At 38.2% G+C, this 11,785-nt stretch overlaps 1 protein-coding gene across 4 annotated transcripts in view; it reads right to left on the bottom strand.

Annotated features, from left to right (window-relative positions):
- ELMO1 (engulfment and cell motility 1) overlaps window positions 1-11,785 on the bottom strand; it is a 462,642-nt gene that overhangs the window by 370,901 nt on the left and 79,956 nt on the right. For 2 of the 4 annotated variants that reach the window (XM_007446111.1, XM_007446110.1), the window contains exons 6-7: window positions 9,982-10,017; window positions 378-477 (exon numbers count right to left, since the gene is read on the bottom strand). In XM_007446111.1, the coding sequence (XP_007446173.1) occupies window positions 378-477; window positions 9,982-10,017 (136 nt within the window). Of the gene's footprint in view, window positions 1-377; window positions 478-589; window positions 602-9,981; window positions 10,018-11,785 lie in introns of all 4 variants that reach the window. The other 2 variants (XM_007446113.1, XM_007446112.1) reach the window with 1 other exon arrangement.

Raw genomic sequence — 11,785 nt, 5'->3', positions numbered from 1 at the left:
TCCCTTTTCCTGAACACCTGGTTAAGGGAAGAAGGATTGGGAAGGACAGCAGGAACTCTACTTAGATCTTGAGAACAGCAGAATCCAGAACAGGGGCTCAGCAGATGCTTCTCTGATTTTAACATGTCATCTTGATTTTCCTTGACTATGGGTTCTCATGTATTATACAATCCCTTATGATCCCAGTGGGGAGAAAACGTCATTTTTCATACAGAATTTAGGTGCCCTGACCCCCACATACATAATACTATCAAAAACCACACTCACACTTTCACACAAAGGACTAAAAGAAACCATTCTAAAATATGCTCAAATCAGAGAAAAACATCTGTAAAAGAAGGAAGTGATTTGACCTTGGGAAGCACAATCTGAATTACCTTCTTAATGAATGCCACCGAAAACGTATCCCAGGACACTATTCCGTGGTCCATCAGCTCCACAAAGGCCGTCAGGGTGAAGGACAGCATGTCTCCAAAGCTGGAAAACACAAGATGGTATAAGGGTGATGGGCCCAAGAGCTAAATACAAGGGAAGACAGAAGTGAGAAAGCTTTAGAAAGCTGAATACAAGCAGAACTGTAAGAGATCACTGGGATAAGCAGCTGGGCCACAGGCAATGTCCTTGCAAACATGAGTCAATAGGCAGGAGGCAGGTGGCTTCACAGAGGGGAGCCAGGGCCTCCGTGGGACACACCTGGGCTCACACTCTCACTCAGGTGAGCTGTGTTGTACTGGGCAGGTCCCTAATCTCCCTGAGCCTGTCTTCTCTGCTGAAAAACTGGATAGTGAAATCTATTTCATCACAGGGCTGCTTGTAGAGCACTTAATAAAGTGTGTAACATACAAGAATTCAGTAAATGATAGCTTAAAAAAGCTTCCCAGCAAACAAAAATTAGGAAGAGGGCAATATGCTTCTTTTATTATCTCTGGGTATCCAACAAGGAAGATTATAAATAATTCTATTAACAGTATTAGCATTTTGCAAAGGATTCTTGTGGTCTATATTTGTGTGTGTGTGTGTGTGTGTGTGTGTGTGTGTGTTTGGGTGAGTGCATTTACACACACACACACAGATACAAATATATATGTAAGTAAGCATATTCATTTCTATATTACACTGGCCAGCACTTTACCTTTAGTTAATAGGCTTTATATAATATCTTTCTAGAATATTATAGATAATAACTGCTTGCTGGCCATAGACTTGCTGTGATTCAAAAGGCTGCAGGAAGGGTCTCATGAGTGGGTTAGAAGTCTAAGCAGAGATCAGGCAAGCTCAAGTAAAAGAACGGCCTTCTAAACAAGCTCCACCCGTGACCCTTATCAGACAGTACCCTGATTTCTAGGACTTTCAAAACAACACTGAGAATCTTTTACAGAAACTCACCTCTATTGTAAATTATCACCATAATAAATAGTAACTCAAAACTCTCAAGAGAAGTACTTTCTCTTCAAGTACACTGAATTACGCCCATCAGGATCGCCACACTATATACAACCACACTGATTCATATGCTTGATTTTTTTAAAATAAAATTAGTTGTTCAGATTTTTAATCTGTAGACTCTTATATATCACAATTGCTACACTACAAAGTCTCATAAAGTGTCTAGGTTGAATCTTCCCATCCATTTTCAATTAATAGAATAGGAAACAAGCTCATATTTCTTTTAAAACTGCTTCACAATTTCCCTTCTTCCTAGTGTTCTCAGCCCAGCCTCAGTAACAGACCTGGAAAATTCTGCATCATCTCCGAAGCTGTGATGCTGAAAGAGACCTACCAAAGAGGAAGTGGCTCTCAGGAAAGGACCGTGACCCCAAGCTGCCGGAGATCAGAGGGGATGAGGTACGCCTGATAGAAATGGCTAAGCGGTTGGTTTCTGGAGTCAGACAGCAGAGGCTACCCTCCAGCTCTCAGTGGACAAGGACACATTGTATGCCTCGGTTTCCTCATTTTATAAAAATGAGGACGACAGTGATGCTGGTGGTGGTGGTGATAACCTAACTCAGAGGATTGCTGGGGAAATGAAAGGAGCTACCATACTTAGAGCCCTCTAAGCATTGTATAGCACATGGAAGGCAGTATGCGAATGTTAGTTATTATCATTATGCAAAGTGGTATTTTAAAAAGGTATATAAAGCTCATGATTTTCAAATGTCTGTCTTCACTGTGTCAAGAATTCTCTGTCCTTGGAGAGAGAGGAAAAAAAAATTGCAAGAAAAGCCAAACGTTTCAAGCCAGAGAGAAAAGCAGCAAATATTTTTTTTAAGGCTGAGTCACAGGCAGGCAATCCCAATCATACAGGGTGGCATCAGAGAGTCATGCCCCAAAAAAGAAATTCCAAACCAGAAAACTCAAAAGCAGAAAGACAGGTGGAAAACGGATTAAAAATAGTAGCAAGAAAGGTTATATAAAAATTCCAGAATGGCTCTTTCTACAGACAATGAGTCCTAAGAAAATCCAAACATTAGCTTGCAAAAAAAACCAAGCAGGAAATTGCCTCAGGAAAATAAGAGAGCCAGGAAAGAAAAGCAATTAGTAAGATGTATTAACAGATTATGTAGGCATTAGAATTACTGTGAAAATATTATTACATAATAATGTATAGAATTATTAGTAAACTATTAGCTAATTTATTATTTTATTGTATTATTAGTGATAAACCATATTAGCAATTGTTTTACTTATAAAAAGGAAAAAACAACCACCAAGTGATAACGAATGGATGACATTTGTTTACACCTGGCATGCTAAAAGACCTCAACTGCTATAAGATGCCCATCTATAAGCATTGGAGGATGGCATTTGTGACCTCCACACAGTGCAAAAATACTGCCTCAGTATTGTCACTAAAAGAACAAGCAATGGAACAGGCAGTGAAAAAGGAGTAACATACTGCTGAAATCAAACTCTTCTTTATATTCCCTGTAGCTGGGACTAGAGATGATATTAGTCTTAATTAACTGCTTTAAAAGCAAAAGATAAATTGTATTTATGCTGTCTAGTTATCTGAAGGCAAAATGACTCTGCTCCTTGCTCAATGGACTCATAATCCAAATGGCCTTAGGAACATTTGGGGATTGTCCCTCTTCCTTAAGTGTTCCAGAGCTCTGTCTACAGGCTCCTCAGACAGGCTGCAAGGACCTGGGAAAAAGATGGAGAAAAAGGGAAAGAGTATTGTTTGGTTTCCAAACCTCCAAGCTGCTTTTGGGACCAGGATTTAACTCCCCAAGGCTGTTAAGGACTTGGAGCACCATTTCTGAGAGTGCAGCTATAGGGCTTTCTGTGCTTTGTGACCATTAATGTGAACGACGGACAAATGAGAGAAGCTTCTTCACATCACACCAAGGTGCCCAGGAGAAGGAGAGCTCTCTTGGTCCATCTAATGTTTTATATAAATGTTATATAACTTATATAAATATTATCTAATAACATTTAATATATTTAAATATATAACTATATACTCTATGGATATAATGTTATTAGACATATCTATTATATATAATCACATATATGTATCTTATAAATATATAGATATAAATGTTATTAGATATACTATGTTTATATGTTATATATTATAAAATATATAATATGCATTTATCCTATATTATACATATGGTATATATATGACATATATAATTCATTATAACTGGTTGCTGGATGGCATACTAGGTTTACATGAGGGAGAATTTTTTCAAAATTCAACTTCAAATCCTTAGTTGCAAGAAAAGGAGAGCCATGCTAAAATTTTATTACCTTCCAAATCAGCGGACTCAATCATCTCATTTCAAATGAGGCAGCTATAAAAGCTCTTATTGAACCCTGACACAGATGCTTATTTCACTGCTAGAGGAGTGATTCAGGCTCCAAGGGGGAAGGCAGGAGCCAGGGTCCTGTCTCTGAAATCAGTGCTGGGTGCAGAAGATCAAGGCTAAAAGGACTACAAATGCGGGGAGCATTTTTATTTGTTTGGTTTATTTTTTTTTTTTAGAAAGTGCCAAGCTAAAGATTTTGCAGCACTGACTGACACAAATTAAGCCGACTGCAAACTTTACATGCTGGTTGAGAGCCATGTCACAGCCAACACACCATGTGTGCTGGAATGATTCAAATAAATATTTCTCATCAATTCAGTAGAGACCCTCTTCTTTCCAACAAAATTCAGCCAATCTCAAAGCATTTAAATCTTATGCTGCTAATTTTATAAAAGAATAGTGCTTCCAAATGTCTCCACTGGGTGTCATGCCCAAAAGAGAAGCAGAGAAAAGATGAAAATAAAGACCAGTCTCAAAGTTATTAATAAATCATACTGAATATATCCCTAATTGCCAGAATTAATGAATATAGTTCTACCCTGCCCTTTGAGTTTTTCCTAGTATTTTATTTTGTTTCTGGTAAAACTTATATACACTGAAATGTATGGATTTCTGTTGCCCTTCAGACATTCCCTTACCCTTTAGAATCATAGCATTACTTACGTCAGCATATATTCTCTTGGCTCCTTTGTTGAAAATTTAACTGTGGATCAATTTTGGACTCTATTCTATTCCATGGATCTGTCTATCCTCTTACACCAATATCATATTGTGTTAATAACTAACTTTACAGGAAGCCTTGAAGTCAGTTAATGAAATCTTCCAACTTTACTGATTTTTATGAGTTTTTCAAGACTGTTTTGGCTCTTCTAGGTCCAGTGCATTTCCTTTAAGTTTTTAGGATTGGCTCGTAATTACTTTTTAAAAGATTGTATTTCACTGAACCTAATTTGGAGAGAATTGCTATCTTAACTACATTGTGTCTTCCAATCCATGAAATGGTATATTCTCCACTTATTTAGGTCTTCTTTAATTTCTTTCAGCAATATATTTTTTTTTCAGTGAACAGATACTGACGTCTCTTGTTAAATTTATTCCTAAGAATTTTATGATTTTTGACACTTTGTAAATGGAAATTATAAAATTTCATTTTCCAGTTGTTTGCTATTAAGGTATAAAAATATGTCCCTTCTATATACTCATGTTATATCCTGAAACTTTGCTAAATTCAGCTATGAGATCTAGCAGTTTCTTTGTAGATTCCCTAGGATTTTCTACATAGTCAATCATGTCCTCTACGAATAGAGTTGGTTTTACTTCTTCCTCTCTGATCACTATGTCTTTTATCTCTCTCTTGACTTATTGCTATGGCTAAAAACTACAGTACAAGGTTGAATAGAAGTGCTACATATTTGCCTTATTCCCAATCTTTATTGGGAGGGGTGGGGATTCAGTCTTCCAACATTAAGTATAAAGCTTTTCTTTTTTTTGCAGATGGTCTTTATCAGGTTGAGGAAGTTCCCTCTATTCCTCGATTGCTGAGAATTTTTATGAATGACTGCTGGACACTATGAAATGCTTTTTCTGTATCTATTATCTACTTTCTGTATCTGTAAAGATGCTTTTTCTCTTTAAGTTTTCTCCTTTATTTTGCTAAATACTAAATCACAGTGACTGACTTTTCAGATGTTAAACTATTTTTCAGATAAATCTTTACAGGCCACAAATCTTTTTTTTTTTTTTTTTGCAGTATGCAGGCCTCTCACTGTTGTGGCCTCTCCCGTTGCAGAGTACAGGCTCTGGGCGCGCAGGCTCAGCGGCCATGGCTCACAGGCCTAGCCGCTCCACGGCATGTGGGATCCTCCTGGACCGGGGCACGAACCCGTGTCCCCTGCATCAGCAGGCGGACTCTCAACCACTGCGCCATCAGGGAAGCCCCACAAATATTTTTTATACATTGCTTGATTATATTTGTTCATATGTTTCTGGGGAGTTTTGCACCTCTGTTCATTAATTTTTATTTCCTGCATTGGCTTTGTCAGGTTTTGGTATCAGAGTGATACTGGCCTCATAGGTCTCATAAAATGATTGAGGACTTTTCCTCTCTACCTCTATTTTCTGAAACCATATGTGTAGATTTGGTATTTCTTCTGCATATGTATAATAAAATTCACCATTGTAACCAATTTTCATGGTGTAAAGGCTTTTGAAAATGAATTCAACTTCTTTAATAGATGTGGGTATTCAGATTTTCTATTGCCTCATAGGTCAGTTTTGTGTCAGTTTAGTCCTCAGTTAATGCTGAGATGGAGTAAGGAGAGCAAGAGGTTTATTGGAAGATAGGTGGTGCTTGTGAAAGATAAAGAGGCACAAAGCAAGACTGGGTAAGAATACCCTTCAGACCGTGAGGTAGATCTGATGCCTGTGAAAGGAAAGAGGATGCAGATGTAGATCTGACAGTCCCAGCAAACCCAAGAGGAAGCTCAGTATAAATATGGACTGTTAGACGGGTCCCACAATGGGCAGAAATGGCCAGGCCCTGGTATGTGCACCATGCTCATCAGGCTCACTGACTAGGGGCTGCCTAGAAAGAGCGTGTATGGTCTTAGTTTGAAAGCTGTCATGGATCTTGAACGTGCTGTAGCAGGAAGCTATCAGCTAACTGTACTCCTCAGGGTTGATTAGCAAATTCTTTCTTGAAGGGAGATTAGAAATTAAAAAAGAAATTAGAAAAGAGTGTTAAAATCTCCAACCATGATTACAGATTTGTCTATACTTCTCTTTAGTTGTCAGATTTTGCTTCATGTACTTTGAAGCCTTATATATTAGGTACAGACACATTTAACACTTTATGTCTTCCTAATGAGCCAACCATTTTTTATGGTGAATTATCTCTCTTAATCTTTAATAATATGTTGCCTTGAAGTCTTATTGTGCCTGATAGTAATAAAACAACTGTTTTATTATTATTTCCAGTTACATGGTATATGTTTTTCCACTTCCAAACTACATGTTCTTTTGTATTTATAGTATATCTCTTATAAACAGCATATAGCTGGGTCCTGCTTTTTCAAATTTGATCTGAAGCCTCTTAATTGAAGAACTTCCTTCATATTTCCTGTAGTGTGTATCTGCTAACAATGAACCATCTTAGTTTTCCTTTATTTGAAAGTACTTTTATTTCACCTTCATTTCCAAGATAGTGTTATTAGAAAAGAATTCTGGGTTGACAAGTTTTTTTTTTTTTCTTTCAGCACTTTTAAGAGGTTGCCTTCTGGCCTCCACTATTTCTAATGAGAAGTCAGCTCTCATTCTTATTTTTATTTTCTTAATGTAGTAAGTTGTTTTTCTCTGGCTGCCTTCAAGGTATCCTTTTTATCCTTCAATTTCAGAAGTTTGACTATGATGTTTCTAGGCATAGTTTTCTATTTATCCCACTTGGGTTCAACAAGCTTCTTAGATCTAAAAATTTATGTTTTTCAACAAATTTCAGAAATTTTCTATCATTATTTCCTCAAACATTTTTCTGCCCCATTATCTGTTTCCTCTCTCTCTGGGACCCCAATTAAATGTATTTAAAATCAACTGTTACTATCTCACAGGTCAATTATTCACTATTCACTTTATCGAGTCTTCAAATTGGGTAACCTATACTGATATATCTTCAAGGTTACTGTCTCTTCTTCCATCTTCAACTCCTACAGTGAATTTTTCATTTTAAATATTATACTTTTCAGTTTCATAATTTCCAATTGGTTATTTCTTATTTCCATTTCTCTGCTGAGACTCATCTGCGAATTTAATATGCTAATGCTTTTCTTTAGTCTTTTAATGTATTTATAAACATTGCTTTAAAATTTTCATCTGCTATTCCCAACACCTGGGTCATCTCAAGGTAGGCTTCTACTACTTGCTTTATTTCTTCTCTTAAGTATAGGTCATCTTTTCCTATTCCTTATATACCTAGTAATTTTTTACTGTATTCTGAACATTGGGAATGAAACATTGCCAAGGCCATAGTTCAGCTTTGTTCTTCTGAAGAATTGGTTTTTGTTCTAGTAGGAAGTTAACTTGGCTAGAATCAGACTCCAAACTCCTCAGTGAGTGACAGTTTAAATCTCTTCCCAATTCTTTCCATTTCCAGTTGCTAATTTTACCAGGTCCCTTTGGGGTTCCCATACACACGTATATTCACACTTCAGTGACCAGTGATAGATTTGGCAGAGTTTATATATAGATATGGGGTCGTCTCATACCCTCTGAGCCTCCTTCCTTTCATGGATTCCCCTTAATAATCTAGCTGCTCTGCCAGCCTCAAACTATATCCTCTTAGTAACTTACTAAGACTGAGGGTTCTTGTCACCCCATGCTACCTGGATAAGCAGGAATCCTCAGGCAAAAAGCTGAGGAGAAAAACAAATTGAAAAACAAATCTCATCTAGGGCTTATGTGTTCTCTCAAAGATTGACTTACTTCTTCTTTCTGTTTGTTTTCAGTTGCTATACAGTTTCTTCAGACACTTGTTTTTAGATGTTTCTGTTAGCAATATTTTGTCTAGAGTTTATAATTATTATCTATGGTACTTAGTCTGATTAAGCTACCAGGGCCCTGAGCATTGATTTTGTCTGTGATTGATGAATGGAAATCATGATTCATGCTTAGTCACACTTCCAACACCTCTATACACCAAAAAGATTAAAACTACTGGCAGATAAATTTTAAGAAATTATTTTGGCTTCAGAGCCCCAAATTCTTCTGCATTAGCAAATTGTATGAGGTTGTTAGAGAAAAAATCAGTTTGAATCCCAACACCACCTCATTTTAACTTTTTCATAAAGGAAACAATTCTAATTTTACTCATCTTGTATGGTGGATAAAAGTGTGAATTAGAAGTAATGAGTGTAAACATTGAGACAACGCCCAGGACAGAGTAAATTCCCATAAAAGATGGCTCCTACTGCTATTACCATTAAGTGCTTCTACTATATTAAAAATATCTATCAAAGTTAGGTTTAAGAAGCTTTACCCTAAAAACTCAATATTTCTACTTTATTAGAATTTAATAACTGAAGAGTTCCTCCAGTTAATACTTCTTCTAGTGGGAGGGATAGGGGAAGATGAATGATTTGAGACCACTATCATACACTGATCAGAATTTTCTCTGAAGGCTTAAAAAATAAGGTGCACATTTTCAGATACTGTTCAGTCTTCCTTCTCAAACGGAAACTGTATACTTAACAACTTAGCAAAATGGGACTTTGTTCAACCTATTATAGAGAGTTTGTTAGATCCTCTTTGGACTCACCTTGTTTAGTGGATAATAAAGGCACTGAGGAGGGAATACTCTAAGAAAGAAGTTTTGAGATTTCCAGACATAAGTATCAGGTAATTCACAAATATATAGGTGGTTGAACACATTCTCAGACTGAAAGTAAATAATTTTCATTCCATACTTCACCCCTAAATATTTTTTTTAATGTGGATCTTTTTCTTACCAAACCACTGAAGAAAATCAAAGACTTTTGACTTTGAACATCACATAGGCCACAAAAAAGAAAGTTTTTTTTTTTAAAGTAATACATAAAATTATGCCTAGCCTTGCTCCAGGAGAAGGGTAGCAATCCTGACGTGATCATTTTATGGTTACAAACATAAAATACTCTTTCTACCACAAAGCAAAGAGAAAAGGGAAATAAATTTTTAAAGAACCTGTTCATAAGAACATCAAAAAGGGGCTTCCCTGGTGGCGCAGTGGTTGAGAATCTGCCTGCCAATGCAGGGGACACAGGTTCGAGCCCTGGTCTGGGAAGATCCCACATGCCGCGGAGCAACTAGGCCTGTGAGCCACAACTACTGAGCCTGCGCGTCTGGAGCCTGTGCTCCGCAACAAGAGAGGCCGCGATAGTGAGAGGCCCGCGCACCGCGATGAAGAGTGGCCCCCGCTTGCCACAACTAGAGAAAGCCCTCGCACAGAAATGAAGACCCAACACAGCCAAAAAAAAATAAATTAAAATAAAAATTAATTAATTTAAAAGAAAGCAAAAATAAATCACTTACTCAAAACATCTAGACACATAGTTACACAATCAGTCAGAGGACAGGGTTTAATTATGCAGAGAAGAAGGAAGTGTTATATCATCTGAATCAACCCATCAGAAATTCTTACCAAGGCTTCATGATCTTCTGCAATTTCTGGTATCGTCTGCAAAATTCAAAAACAGTCATGTAAGGAGCATGTGTGAAAGCAATGAGTTTTACACAAATTACAGATCACAAAGAAAGCCCAGGATGAGATATAGGGCAGATTTAACAGTCATTAAGAGAACTTAATTCATTTCAAAACATTTCTCCAAGCAATAAATTGGTGTTTTTTAATGATACGAAACAATCAAAAGACGGGGATTAAACTACTGTAACCAACCTATTGCATTTACTTATGAGTAAAGGCAACAAGAACACTCCATTTGGCTCAGAATGGGTATATATTCAACAGGGGGAAATCCCTAGAAATAAGAGGGGCATATTTTCAATGAAAAAGCAGAGCCAAAAAGCACTAGTCCAGTTGTTCTTAAGTACATGCTCAACAAGGGAGAAATAGTTGATTATCTTTCTTTGGTAAAATGCCCACTAATTCTATTTTCTCTTTTCTTAAGAGAAAAAAAAAAAAAAGCTTCTTCTGAAGGAAGACACCGTGAGACACTGCAATAATTCCTGGACCACAGATGGAACCCTGGGATAGTAGTCTGGAAAAAAAAGTGCACAATCAACAAAACATGTCTGTAAAAAAGGACAATTATGCTTCTTTAAAAACTAAAGATTAGGTCAAAAAGATTCGGAAACAAGTACAAAAAGTACAGAAATGCTCAAAGAATAATGGGAGACAAGGCAGGACACAGAATACAGCTTGATGAAGTTTCCAAAGCCATATCTGGGACAAACTGGACATCAAAATAAATAATAATAGTGATAAATTATAGCCCAATGAATAAAAGAGGGAACAAATGGCCTACATTGCTTTAAAGAGTGGTGTGTTAGTGGTCTGTTAGTGGTGTGTTAACCTTATCAAACCACTTCCCATTCCTCAAGTCTGCCACATTTCTCTGGCATTAAGTGTGTTCTTCCCTCTGCTGGGGGAATACCCTTCCCCTCCCTGTCGGACTAGCTAAGTCCTACCCCAAATTCATCTGATTCAAGGCTCCTCTGTGCAGCCTCCCTGACTTCTGATTTCCCTTCCTTGACCAGACTGAGGGTGGCACCCATGTCCACAGTGCTGAGAATACATCAGCTGCATGACTTAGGACATCTCACTGTCCTTCCAGCTACCTGAAGGCAAAGGCTCGCTCTGTAACTCAACTACTATAATGTCAGGCACATACAGAGTAGGTAGTCAATTCGGAAGAAGTTAAGTTTCACATTTTCGACCACATAAAATGTAACCACTTCAGAAACCTAACTGACCACGAGAAGATCAGATCTAGTATTTGATAAAACTGGCAAGTTAGGGCTTCCCTGGTGGCGCAGTGGTTAGGGCTTTCCTGGTGGCGCACTGGTTGAGAGTCCGCCTGCCGATACAGGGTACGCGGGTTCGTGCCCCGGTCTGGGAAGATCCCACATGCCGCCGAGCGGCTGGGCCCGTGAGCCATGGCCGCTGAGCCTGCGCGTCCGGAGCCTGTGCTCCGCAACGGGAGAGGCCACGGCGGTGAGAGGCCTGCGTACCACAAATAAAAACAAAAAAAACCCAAAAAACTGGGGAGTTAAAAATGTATATAAGGTGATCTTCCTCTTCCTGCGCCCTTCCCCCTCCTTAACCTGCCTTTCTTTAAAAAAAAAAAACTTAGGGCTTCCCTGGTGGCGCAGTGGTTGAGAGTCCGCTTACCAATGCGGGGGACACGGGTTCGTGCCCCGGTCCGGGAAGATCCCACATGCTGCGGAGCGGCTGGGCCCATGAGCCATGGCCGCTGAGCCTGCAC

The sequence above is a fragment of the Lipotes vexillifer genome, unplaced genomic scaffold (assembly GCF_000442215.2).
Source record: "Lipotes vexillifer unplaced genomic scaffold, Lipotes_vexillifer_v1.1 scaffold822, whole genome shotgun sequence".
Lineage (NCBI taxonomy): Eukaryota > Metazoa > Chordata > Mammalia > Artiodactyla > Lipotidae > Lipotes > Lipotes vexillifer.
This window is presented reverse-complemented; position numbering and strand designations above follow the sequence as displayed.